Raw genomic sequence first — 14,225 nt, 5'->3', positions numbered from 1 at the left:
TGAGCTTTATGGTGCCGAATCCAATTTTTGTAGTTCGTTTTTAACTGTTTGAGTTTTTGGAAGCGAACACATATTGGTAGAAGCATAGCTTCTCGCTTTGCTTTCCTAAAAGATGCTTTCTTATCCTTGATTTTACCATCGAACACATGGAATCGCGTCTTATAGAATCTCGGCTTGTTGTAAGTTTGAGTCATCTTTTGTAGAATGTCATAATACGCTGAGCTCGGAACGATGCTACTATGAGTGCTGTCAAAGGCAGATTCCAACATCATACCGAATTGAGTGATGGTGTCTGTTGTCCACCGTACTCTATTGACACCGTTATTTGTCGTTAAAGAATGATCCCATTTTATTTCACTGATCGGTAGTTGTCAATAAGGTACCATCCATTGCAAGCATAGCAAGTTATGATCGCTATTTTGAGTTTGAGTAATTTTAAATTCAGGTGAGAGCAAGGATAGTGTATCATTAACGTAAATATAGTCAATGATTCCACTGCTACCTCCTTGCGACCATGTGTTTTGTGGAGGTTGATCTTTAGGTCCTAACCCATTCATCATCAGGAACCCTCTTGATTTCATGAGATGGTTCCATAGGATTCTCCGATTTTGCTCAGATACTTTCAATTTTGTAACACAGTGAAGATTTAAATCGCCTGCAACAATAGTATGTGATATTTTAGGTACAGCAGTTAAATAATCCAGTAATGTTGATACAGCAAAAACAAATTCTGAATCATCAGTTTTAAGAGGATTCCAATAAAGGTTAACCAGAGCATACAAAACGGAGTTGATAGATGCAATAGTTAATTGAGAAAAAGGATTCGGAGAATATTTGTATATAATGGTTATGTTTGCACTGCTTTTGATGGCAGTCAACAAGCCACACATGGGACGGCCTCTTTGATTTTTAAGAGCTAACGTGGTATGGAGTTCATGATTGTCCCATAAAATTTGTTTTGTAATCCAGGTTTCCTGTAACATTACGATGTCAAACTCCAAAAGTGATTTATCATTATTTCCTAATAAATGACCAAAACCACGTGTGTTCCAGGAAACGAGGGATATAACAGTTTTCCCGTTCTCTTGCTCTAGTTAACTTTCATTGTTTTTACAGTGGCATTTACATTTCTGACTTATGGCACGGTTCGACTCATGATTGTCAACATCACTGCACCAAGTAACATTCTTTTTAACATTTTCTTTGGCAGAGGGACTGTACTCGGTCTCTATTTGCGATTCACACATCACCAGAAAGCCCATGGAAAATAGGACCTCCCTTGCCTGCCAAACTAAATTTTTGATTACTCTTGATCGAAACCATAGTCTGACTATGCTCTGTTGTTTAGACATTATGAATTCAACTTGTTCAATGTCATAACTAGTTACATCGTTCAAGGAATCTATGTCAAAGAATATTTCTAAAATACTTTGACGGTTTAGTGTGTATTGAGGGTATGGATTTGGACGACAACTCAATACCAGTGATCCTAGATTGGGATGACTGGGTTTGGGTTGTAATGTTTCTTGAAAAGTAGATGTGTTGTGGTTCGATAATATCGAAGTCCGAGTACCTGTTTCACCATTATTTTTTGTTGGCAGAAGTGCTTTGACCATTTGAGCTATTTCTGATTCATGTTTTTCCTTACAGTTGGAGGCAGAGAGCTTGCCATCCATGTGAGCACCAGAACATGAGGTTTTGGTATTTATGGAATTAGTGTTTGTAAATTTTCCAACACCACCCTTATCAGGTCGATCACTCATAGCTTGAGACTCACAAGATGTCAAGGACAAAATGGGTGTGTTTGTGAATGCAGGGGTTGTGAGGTTTCTTTGAGCTGGGCATTGAGCCATGTAAGCGTCCACTGCTTTCCTAATCTCATTGCGGCGAATTACAGCATTGTTCATTGAATTATTTGCCAGGTGACTCAACTGTTCAGCTGTTGAAGACGCTGGGACTGCTTTTGGTAAGGTTTCTTTGTGCAAACTTGCGTGAGAATCTTCTGCCTTAATTCGTCAAGAGGCTCGTAATGAGTTGCTTTCTGTTTGAAAAGTGAAGCAACAATAGTTTGTTGTTTGCGAGTTTGTGCTAATAACTGATATTTTTTTGCAACAGCAGAAGAAGCTGCTTGAGCACTTGTATTAGGTACTTTAAGTTGTTTAATGAACTGCTTGGAAGCGGCAGTCATTGGCTGTTTGGATCCCTTGATGTTTTTAGATTTTTTAATCGCTCTGTTTGGTACTTTTTTAGGGCTTATTTGCTTTGTAGGATGTTCCTTTTTAGAAAAGATAGTGTAAACATCACTATCTTCTGTATTTGGAAGGGTCTTATTCCCTTGTTTATCCAATAGGACCAAGTCTACTGTAGCATTACTAACTTGGTCAACGATGATGTTTGGAAAGCAAGGGAGTACCGGAGTCCATAGACTAGTATCAGGGCAAAATTTAGCATTCACTTCAGAAGCAAATGATGCAGCCTTAGCAGCCATTGTTGGGTGTTTTATTGCTTTTGGATCAGTGGTCGTTGCGACATTATGCATTACAAATGCAGCATCTTGTTTGGTTTGCCAAGATATCACTAAGTTAAGTAAATCAGTTTGGGTCTTTATCTTATCATTCAAAGTGTCAAATAGTTTAAGCAGGATATTCATTGTCGTTTGCATAGCTTCAAACGATATGATGACTGCCCTAGACACGCCCTCTTGCACTGGATGACTTTGTGATTCAGTTTGCCTACGGGGTGTAGGATTTATAAATGAGGAGGATGACACACATTGATTCTGGTAGGTAATTGCAGAGATGTTAGGTGAAAAAGATAATTTTTCTTCTAACACGTGATTGGAAGTATCAATCTTGGGGTCTACTAAGTCAATTGTCATTGGCACATCATTATGGGAGGGAGAAGAACAGCTACCCATAGCAACGCTGGTATGAGGTCTAGATTCCCCTCTCAAAACGGTACTGTCTGATAAGGAGATGTCACATCCTGTTATTTCTATCACAGCGTCTTCATCAAAACCTTCATTGATTTTATCATCAGTCAAACCACTAATAGTGTTGACAATCGGTATGGATGTTTGAAAAGCAGTACCAGTACTAGTGGGAACAGCAGGAAAACAAAAGGATCGAATATCTGGTGTATTACCAACAGGAACCTTCGTGTTAGCACGCCTTCTGCTCCCAGGTACTAATCTGGGTGTGGAGCATGCAGGAGCAATGCTAGGAGCAGTGTTGGTATTAGCGGAGGTTTCACTCGTTTTTGTTTTTTCATGTTCGCATTCAATTCTCCAAACATTAGGAAGCAGTGGCATTCCAGTGCTTAATGTGTACATGTGTCTCATGTTTGAGGGGTAAGGATCTAGTACGCCCAAAGGAATAAGATTGTTTTTACAAATCTTTCAGGCTTGAATAATTGAAAAGCCGACTTACTTATGGTGATTCCCCAAAAGTAGAAACCAAATTAGGGACGCTCCGGCGCTTCGCCGCGCGCCGCGAACAGCAAACAGTACTTTCAAGTACTTCCGCGGTGCGCGCGCGAATGTGCAGGAGCAGCAATATTTATGCCGCCCACCCACAGATTGAGGGGGCGGGATCAACTTCCGTCAGGAGCCTAAAGACACAAAGAAGGGACACTGTGTGAGATAGATATGCAATGGTAGGGTGCAAGGCAAGGCAAGTTTCCGTGACTTTCCGTGTCTTTCAGTGTCTTTCTGTGTCTTAGGGTAGTTCAGGTCGGAATAAAGTTGCTTAGGCTTACTTTTCTTAAAGTGGTAGATGCAAACGAGTGTCACTGCAAAATAATTCCTCCAGCCGATGAAGCTGGTCGAGTCCCAGGAAAACGCTGTCAGTAAAACGCTGATAATGCAATTAGCAGTAGCAGCAGAAACTCGAACAGCAGGCAGAGACAGCAAACAGTACTTTCAAGTACTTCCGCGGTGTAGGAAACATTATGGTAACCTGGACAGCTCCACCAAGGCCTTGAATAGTTTACTTTGCCAAGTTGTGAAACATGGCAAGGCCCAGACCACTTGCATGTGTTCAGGGATTTAAATAAGTTTGACAGGAGAAGGTCCCACCTCCTTCTCTGGGCTCCAATCAAACTTATGAGAGATCTGACAGATCTCTCTCTCAGACCACTTTTCTGTGGACGACAGCTAAGCGACATTTGACAGGTCACTTCACTCTCCTTCCACTGGGTCTGACCACTACTGAGCACAGCAGAAGAGCTACCTCTCGGCCTGTCATTCAGCATGGCATTAATGACTCACTTGGCAGTCATTTTCTGTGGGTTGGCATTAAGGCATATGGTGTTGCGATCAGCAGCCACCAATTTTTTCAACTTACTTCCCAAGGTCTGCAGGGTCAAAGGGCTAAATAAACTAGGCCTTGCCTCTGGTACAAATGAGTCCACCCCTAAAAGTGAACTCTGGAGTATCTGAATACATGTCTCGCTTCTTGTGACAGAGCGGGAAACTCCTGCAGTGTGTTCCTTCTTGGACCCCATCATGTGCCAGCATAAAAGTGTGTTAGACCTCTCTAGTGGTATCCTGACACTAGGAAGAACCACTAGGGGAATGTCACACCCAACTGTAGGAGGAAGGGGCTCACCTCTTGAGAAACCTCCCACATCTCAAGGTTTTCTCTGGTGGGCTCTGCCGGCTTACTTTCCAGTAACCCACCTTCCTTTTGTATCCTTTGCTTCTCTGGAGAGGAACCCTCCCGTTGGAAGCAGGCCTTTCTCCATAAGCCTATTTAGGATGGTTTCTTTCCTTGTTGGCCCATTTTAATCTCTCTCCTAGAGTTCTCTTTTACCAGCATGCTAGGTAGTTCAGGAGCCCTATGGGGTCCAAGATATTTTGATCGTCTTTCTTCCAAACCAGGAATAGGGACTCTAGCAACTAACTCAACAGATGTTGTCGGTAGGACAGGGGGAATATTCTCTTTTCCTCTGCCTCTTTTCCTGACCCCTCTAGCCTAGGCTTTCCCTTAGGTTTGGCCAAGGCAGCCTGTTTCGGAGAACAGGTGCCTGAAGGGTCTGTGTGTGTCTATCAGGACCTAAGTCTTGAAGACTTCTCTCACCCAGAACTCTTCTAGGAACAGCTCTCCTAACATTGACAGATGCCCTGACTAGTTCACTGCTCTGTCAGGTGCTACTGGAACATTGAAAGAGTGCCTATCAACCAATTGAGTGTCCCCCGCAGGACATCTGGCAACGCCCTGTGGGTTTACCATGGAGGAAGCTACTTCAGCAAGACTGGGCCCAGTGTTCCTAACAGTACAGGTACTTAATACCTTCTACCTGAATACTTGCCTCAGAGAATACACGACTATGGGGCAGGTCTGGGATGGGAGCAGAAGCTCCAGAACTACTATATTCCACAGATTCTAGTCTACCTTCAGATTCTTCAGCTGTGGGGAATGAATCTAAAGGAAAGGACACCCCTGCAAACTCTTCTTCCTTCTACTGAGAGAAGGCCAGACATGCAGAGTGGACCACCAAGGTCTTACCCTTACACTTGGGGTCCTCCTACCTGTGGTCACTGGCTCCACAAGTCCCACTGGATTCTGGCATATAGGGAGGCTTAGAGAAAGTGTCTGGTAATTGCATCGAAAATGTTTCCAACAAAACACTTTACATCGAAAAACATGCATTGAAAATGATAGCATCGAATGCATATATGTGGGTGGTAAACGGTTAATTTTCATTGTGGTGTCATTTTTAACCCCCCAAAATATGAATAAATGCATTTGATGCTAACATTTTCTATGCAAAATTTTCTATGCAAAAAACTTTTTTTGGAAAGTTTTCGATGCAATGACCATAAAGTCACCCCGAGTGGGACGGGTATGCCCAGACGTGGGTCCCGAGTCTGCCGGGCCTAGAGACCCAAGCTACTCCTCACTGATGACGCCCAACAAGGCTGAAACATGTCTGGGGATGCTTGTGGTCTCGTGCAGAAGGGATGTGACCTAGCAGTTTGGGCTGGACTGCCCCTTTTGGGGTAGGACCAAGCCTGATTTGCATATGGTTTTTCCCCTTCTGTAATGGCTTGGCAGGCTGAAAAACGATGGACTGGAGGGTTGCCCAGAGCTTTGCCCGTGGTTATGATTAATTCAAAACCTTCCAGCCATCAACTTTCTGTTTTGCTAATGACCATAAACCCTTACAGAAACCACTCTGAGACTGCTAAACCCCTTTCACTACATAACTTTTTTAAGTGATCGACTTTAGAAGAATTTAAACTAGTAAAAGTAACTTTCCATGTTATCCTACCTTGACTTTTTTCCAGCTACACAAACATTTTTGGAACGTTTGGGCATAAGGCTCAAGACAACTTGAGGAAGGACAATTGAAGTTAGGGTTGACTCTCTGTGAACCATTGGTGCATAATCTAATCTTTACTTTCTTTTACAGGGGCTTGATTCGTATTATGCCCTCAACCAGTGACTGTATATATGTAATCTATTATTTGTGTTGTGTGATATTTCTACCTGTTAGTAGTCATTTATCATAGTGTTGCTTGCCCATAAATAAATATCTGTATCTTTTGATTCCCATTGTGTGTACTCATTGTGGACTTACAAGCTCATCACCTCTTGAGACTTAGCCTAGACCCTCGTCACTGCTGCCTTAAACTGGTTTGGCTATAGCTCTCAAGAGTTGTCCCTGTCACAATGTAGGTTGGCCTTCTATACATCTGTCCACCAGGCCCGAGTATAGAAAATCAGTCCTCACTGTCCCCAATGTTGTCACACTTATCTGGAGAGGGATGTGTGCGCCTGAATTTCCTGCTACTAGTACCTGGGAACATGGAGACCATCTTTGCTGGTGGCGCTTGGCATTGCAGCAGCGCTCCGCGATTAGTCATGCCCAATGCATCATTGAAAGGACCAAACTCAAGCCCGCTATCCATGGTTAACATAAAAGCTGTCCAAAGCGCAGGGCAGTGCAACACTTGGATTTAAGGGGAATCGTACAAAAATGTTGACCTGGGAATTGCGACGACTGAAAATGCCGACTTATGGAGGGGTTTAGAGTATAATATTAATATGGGGGGACTTCGAGGGTCTATATATGTGGTGTAAAGGGTTAAAAAAAATCAGCATTTTTGGCCGTCGCAATAATTACATAGATTGGATTTAAGGTCCTAGTCTTGCCAATTGCGGGCTTCAGTTTTAAAAATCGTTGCCAAAGCAAAGGTTGCAACTATGAAGATAGTTGCCCAACTTCTAAGCAGTGTTCATTGCTAGTCAGAGTTGAGCAGTGGGTTATAGTGTACTGGCATTATTCGATTGGGAAGTTTGAATTGCCAGGATTGGTATTGCCCAGCACTACTCTGCAACCTGGCATTTATTTATATGCGATTTCCTGGGAATGCTGGTTAACTGGATAGGGAATGTCGGGCGTGGCTTGTATTCGCTCACTTGATATTGCTGGTGGTAGCTTAGTCTTACCCAACTTTACAGCCAGAGGTTTGTCTGTTTCGAGTGGGGAAGCGAGAGTCGAGGGATTGTGCGGTGTGTGGGGTGCCTGAGACTGTGGGACATTTTCTACTTGGATGTGAGAAACATGTTGTAGAGAGAGAATTGATGAGGGTTCGGTTATCTGCGCTGGGCGTGGCTGAGTTGAGTGGGAAGGCTTTGATGGGAGGTGATGGGGTGAGTGGCAGGAAGAAGAGCAGTGTGTTGGATTTTGTGAGACAGACGGGGAGGTGGGAGGAACTGTGAGTTTATGTGAGCTAAATAATGATTGGTGGGTTAGGTGCACATCATCCTTTAGGATGTGGGTCCGCCCACGCTTTCGATAATTTAGAAGGAGGAGGTTGTATGGTTTTACCTGGCTAGACATTACCTAGGGAACATCATTAAGGTCTGGCCGCCTGGGTTTGCTTTGCCTAGACTAGCCTGACAGACCTGCTTCTGTATCTCAGCTAGTTGGAATTGAACCAATATCTTTGTATTTATCGTTCAGTATTATGTGAGCTGGCTTGGGCTTCTTTGCCAAGGTAAGATAGTACTGCAGAACCGACTTAAAACCCTAAGGTGGCGCTGTTGCGTCACAAGAGAAACCTGCAAGAAGATTGAGGCCGGATCAGGACATTTTGGTGGCGCTCTTTTGCCGCGGCTCGTTTTGGCGCGGTTTCTCTGCTGCAGCCTCGCCTTATTGGCCGCGGCCAGCAGGGCGCAGGCACGTTATGGCGTGGACCTATCGGCCCACCACACCGATGTCCGTGAGAGACCATTGCGACGGCGTCTTGCCAAAGTACTAGCGTGACCCTGATCACCGACGGTGAATGATGATCTATAGTCATTTTGGTAATAGTATGGCACCACACCGAGGACCCGCACGAGGCGACGCTGTTCATCTGTTGCAAATGTAACACGTTCACATGGCAATTTGAAGACCGCCTGTTATGTCTTGCTCAAATCTCCGCCGATCTGGAGGCGAGAGGATCATTTGGAAATTTGCTGCAGTTGCTTGGCTTATCTTATCGCGTCACTGTGTCCATGCATAAAGGGGTTCTGCGGCCACAGTGGTGCGCCCAAATGCTTGTGCTGAAAAAGGGCGCACCGGATTGAGCGAGTACGCTGTGTGGGCGCATCGCTTTCAGCGTGGCAGCCGTTTCGGCGCCGCACATCGGGTATTTGTCCCTTTTTAGGTGCAGTTTTGACCCTAATGGCTGCGGCAAGGATGGCGCAGGAACCTGCATAGTGCTCTTTGTTTAAACATATTGTTAAACGAAACAAAAAAAAGTTGTGCTTTCGTTGACATATTTAAACAAAAACTAGCAGCTCAGTACATGAGCTGTACTGTAACTGCATGCTCCGTGCACAAATGGGTAACTGCAGGGGTGGAAGTGGGAAAAAAGGAACTAGTGGTCAGGGGGGAAGCAAAACCTACATTACGGGATGGGGTGGGGGCTAACTGGTGATGGGAGGGACCACTTCAGAAACTGTGGGGACAACTTGGAGGTTCCGACTCCTGTTTACTAGCGCCCCCGTTCACTGTACACTCGCTCATTCGCACGCGCACCCAGTCCCTCATTCATCATGCACTCCTTCACACACACCTTACTTAATACATATATATATACTCCTTGCACACATATATACATAATGATCTAACATGCAGCAATGCCTCCCTCACCGCTCTGCTTAACAAAAAGCAAGTGCGCACATCAGCCCCTCCAGTCGAACGTGAAAGAGCACCTGCGTTCTCTGTTGGTTCGCATCACTGGGGAGGGGGCTGGCTGATGTGTGCATTTGATTTCGGTTAGGCAGAGAGGTGAGGGGAGACTTTCCTGAAACGAGCAGCTTTAAAGTTTAGCTGCATTTGTGCATGTACATTTTTCTTCACGAACACAGTAAAACTTTAACGCTGCAAGTTTCAGGAAAGGCTTTCCTCACCTCTCTGCTTAATGGTCATATAGATGGTGGGGGGCGGGGGGGGGGTTGGTGTGGATGACCAGGTTCACACATTTTCGCTCAAATAGTTGGATTTCAAGGTCTACATTATACAGTAATAATGTCTTATAGAGTTTACTTACAAACACACACATTTTATAATAAAGCCACACGACAGCATGTTAATCCTTATAGCAACACGTTAGGCCAAAAGAATATCATTGTGGCTTTAATTTTCACAACCTGAATTGTAAACTATAAATCCCAGAATGCAAGATAACGCCATACTAAAAAAAAAACCTAATTAACCCCACAGTACTTTCAGTGATTTAAGACATGTAATAAACAAAGATAGATGGATCTGCAGATTCTTTGTCACAGACTTCCAGCTCGTTGTTATTCCTGATGCTGAAAACATTTGATTAGTGGCTTAAAGCAACTCCATTTTTTTGCATGTCAAGATAGTAGACATGGATATAAAAAAAGTTTAAATGGGCGCTTTGTGTTGCTCACTTTAACTAGCACGGATGTGCAAGGTAACTGGTGGTTTGCGGGGTCTTTGAGTTTCAAATGTTACATCATTCACATGAAAGGCTCTGCTACTGATAAAAGAAATGTGTTTGCAACCTGAGCACTTAGACCTGCAGAGCCATGGACCATGGACGCTGTGTCTGTCTGTGTGTGTGTCTGCCTAGCTGTGACTTGGGAAACTGGCAGTTCTTTGCATGGAGCATGCAGTTAAAATACAGCTCCATGTGGCAATGGTCTGTTCGGTGTGTTTATCCGATTTGGTAGTAGTGTGATGTTTAGCAGTGTACCAAGGGCTGGTGTGACGGGCCAATGTAACACTGGGATGCATGCTATGCGGGGGCATTGTTACGGTGTCATACATGCCAGCCCTCCCAATTTTGATTTTTCAGTGATAAATATTGCTATTTTTCACGTTCGCCCGGCCACAATTATTTTAGCCCCAATGCATTCCTATGAGAACATGTATGTCTCCCGATTTCTCTGACGAAATCTCCCTCCCAGGTGCCTCGGAATGCTGTGGGCGGGGGGAGGCTTTACCCACGTTTGGAGAACGCATGGGGCGACGAGCACCTTGCATTGTCATGCAATGATGGTTTTCCATTCTTCCTCAGAGGGCAACCTGCATAACCCCGCCCTCTTCGAAGGCCGCAGCCCGGCAGTGTGGGAGATGACCGAGGAGTACCTGGGGCTTGTTCAGCAGTATCCATGCTCCTTGTCCTATGTGCGTGCCCACCTTTTCAAGCTCTGGCATCACACGTGAGTACTGCCACTGGCAGATTGGGGCTATATGTGCAGTGTGTGATTGGCACGGAGCAGCTCGCCATGGCAATACGCCGCTGGTTCCGTCACCTGTGTGTATTCGTGCAAGGGGGAAGGGTGCGATGGCAGGGGAGTGGCTGCTGATCTTACTCATATCCCTGTCATGCTTGAGATGGGGGGGTAGGGCTGGGGGGGATGCAGCAATGACTTTAGGAGAGTGATTCGAGGGAGGAAACCTATGTCAAGATTTGGTTCCACCCTCCGCTCACAACCCTCGGCCACCCTTCTCTTTACATCACTGAAATCAGACAATCGGGGGAAAAAACCCCCAAATCTCAGCAGAATTTAGAAAAAGGGAACCACATTCAAAGTGGAAAAAAACTGTGACTGCCCACTCAGCGCCTAATCAATAAAAACAAACATGATGAACGTGAAGGGAAGCTCAGGGGGTGGGGGGCGAGGTGGGGCGTTGGGAAGGAACATTACACCCACACATGTTCATACTATTTAGAAATAAACCTATGTCCTCCACCAATAGACATGGTTCCTTGTCGTTAGCGCACAACAACCAGCACCTGCCTGTGAGATTGGCTACATCGGGTAGAACTAAGAGTGCAACTGTGCTGCTTTCTAGGGGTAGTGAATACATGTGATCATTTGCACATGCCATGAGCATGATGAAAAGGCAAGTCGCCCTGCGTTTGCCTTCAGTCTGATCTGGAGGATGTTGCTGTTGGGTATCTGTGTGTTGGAGTTTATCTTGCAAGAGCGGGTAGGACTGTAATAGTCTTCCTAGCTTGCATCGCTGGTCGCTTGAGCTGTTTTGTTGTGAATGTAAATGTATTAAGTCGCAGTGAATTATGCCTATTTCATAGCTTACAGAACCTAATGTTACTAGACATAAGTCCATAATGTCTCCTCTTCTCCTCTTCCCTCCCAATCGCTTACCTATGTTCTCCACAAGCATACTTCTATATACGTCCAGCTCTTGGCGCCGACACTCCTGTCAGCTGCCTTGCCAAACACAGTGCTCTGGTGAAAGGCTCCACACTATAAGGGCCCACTTGAGCAATTCTTAAGTCCTTCACGCAACCACTCACCAGCTAACTACATCTAATACCATGCTTTGTCGCGTCGAGATATTGCCATCCCTCAAAGCTCTGCTCCAATTCATGCTTTGTATTGTCCTACACTCATGTTAATCAACCTATGCTTATAACTATCACATTTGAGAAACCTGCATCGCTACTTCCACAACCATATCCTTTCCCCATTCATCACCATTATTTTACCTCTGTTTTTTGTCATTCTATTGTCTTTCTCTTTTCTATCCTCTCCTCCCCAAACCTCCATTTCTTTTCCCACAGACTAAGGTCTGGCGACACCATGCCACCATTTTGGACAAGGTTAGGCACCGTAAGACCACTCCGGCTCATTTTGGCTGAACCTAATAAATAAAGTAATGTAATGCTTATACCAGGTGCACTGTTACATAAATAGAGATGCATTGTTTTGTTTGTGAATATTTGCCAGTTACTCAGCCTTGCACTGATGACAGAGGAAACATCACCCACTTGAAGGAAGATGGACGGACGGGGCTGGAACCAATGGCCTGGTATCTCATATGGAGCAGGCTGGGCATATGTAGGGTCAAATCAACCAGCCACGGAGGATTTCACTGTATGTAATGACAGTTTGTACCTTCATAAGATTCTGCATAAGCAGATTTTGGCAGAACGTTCTGCGGCAGCTGAGTTGTTTGTTGGCATATCTGTTTTTGCGGAAATAAACCTTGCTATCCTTGCAAGAGGTGTATTTGGCCTTTTTTACGAGTGGATTGTATTTCTTCTGAGCGTCTAGGGGGGCATTCCTACACTTGGCAGGTCGTCGGAGGTCGTGTTTGCCGCTGTTTCTTCCAGACCTCCATGCCCATGAGTTGCAGGTTCGAGTGAATACCCAGTCGGCCACAGATGCTGGTGCAACGTGTTTTAGTTGAATGTAGCTCACTCAGGTGCAGGCCTCCTCTCAGCACATGACTGGATGCAGGAAAGCAGTTTTTGGGGACAGTCACTGTTGCAGGTTGACCGCAGAGGACAGAGTGGTTGTGGTCGAAGTCGGCCTCGTATCTCATATCCCTTAGATGGTGGAATGCTGAAATTTGGCAGAGACGACCTCTGTAGGGCAGGCAGTCCCCAAAGATCTGAGCTAAAACATAGACCCACGACACTCCTATCGTGGTAGCCCATTTTGTAGTTTGTCAGCCCACTGAATGGCCCAGGGACTCTTCGGAAGACTTCAATTAGTTTGGGCACCGGGAGACGTCGAGACCAGCTGTTCCCACTGGTCTAGAGGGTCAAAGTACCGACAAGGGCCTAATGGGATCAGCAGCTGGACAGGGCTTCACCGGGACTTCAGCAAGAGTTGGTCGCCAGCCTCATCAGGGATCGTCCACCAGTCTTTCTTCAGTCTTCACAGCTGCACAGGATACTTGACTCCTCTTCTGGTCTCCTCGAATGGCTGCAGGACACCTCCTCTTATCCCAAAGTCAGGTGAGTGATCGATCATACTCAGACCTCCAATGCAAGATCTGCCCCACACATGCACACCAGCAGTGACCCAATCAGGGACCACTGTGGGTCTCATGCAAGCATGCACACCAGGCATTCAGACACCAGTATGTGGCTTGGGACGAGACAGTCCCAAACCAGTTCCCGAGAACACACCCCCAAGCCCTGCACTTGCCCGCAAAAAGCTATGCTTTTCCTGGGCAGTGCATGAGCATAAAAAGATTTTCCTGACCTGGTAGGTCAGGAAGAAGGCTGAAAGGCAAGATGGCCAAGGAACAAATGAAAAATCCCTGTGGCACACCCATGTTTGGACACTAGTCACTTTTAGCAACCAAATGGGTAAGGCTAACAAAAAGTAAGAAAAAATAACTGCAACCACCAGTTTGTCATCAGGCACACCCTAGTTAACCAACAAAATCCTTTTGAGTGTAGTCTAGGGTCATACAAAAGAAACCCCATTGCACTGCATTGTAAGATGCATTGTGCAATGATAACAAGTTACCAGAAAAGGTAACAAAGTCAAAAACTAAGGGAAACATAGTTTCCAGTACTGACAGCATGAAGTACCAGTCACTTTCCCCATTACATGTGTGCAAAAGCCCAGTGGAGTGAAGCTGAAGGCTCCACTTCACTGTAAAAAGTCAGGTCAGCGTGAAAAGCAACATGTTTGGGGGGCCATCGTATATGGAGGGAACATTGCTAAAAGAAAAACCTTTCCTAACACTCACCCCCCCCACACCCAGACTATTGACGGGGGCAACTAATCCACCCCTGTATGCGTCTCATGTTCAGGTCGGTTATACATGCCGGACAACCCATCAGTATTGCTGTGTTGAGCACATGGCCTATGCTCAATAGTGAAGTCAAACCGTTGGAGGCTTATGGACCACTTGAGCAACTTAGCATTCTCTCCCTTCATGTTCATCAACCACTTTAAATACCTCTGGTCAGTCTGCACAGTGAA

At 45.2% G+C, this 14,225-nt stretch overlaps 1 protein-coding gene across 3 annotated transcripts in view; it reads left to right on the top strand.

Annotated features, from left to right (window-relative positions):
• The window catches only part of DUS1L (dihydrouridine synthase 1 like), a 249,797-nt gene that overhangs the window by 115,769 nt on the left and 119,803 nt on the right, over nt 1-14,225 (top strand). For all 3 annotated transcript variants that reach the window (XM_069655325.1, XM_069655324.1, XM_069655326.1), the window contains one exon: nt 10,547-10,691. In XM_069655325.1, the coding sequence (XP_069511426.1) occupies nt 10,547-10,691 (145 nt within the window). The remainder of the gene's footprint in view (nt 1-10,546; nt 10,692-14,225) is intronic.

Source organism: Ambystoma mexicanum, chromosome 3q, assembly GCF_040938575.1.
Source record: "Ambystoma mexicanum isolate Mex_15411 chromosome 3q, UKY_AmexF1_1, whole genome shotgun sequence".
NCBI lineage: Eukaryota > Metazoa > Chordata > Amphibia > Caudata > Ambystomatidae > Ambystoma > Ambystoma mexicanum.
This window is presented reverse-complemented; position numbering and strand designations above follow the sequence as displayed.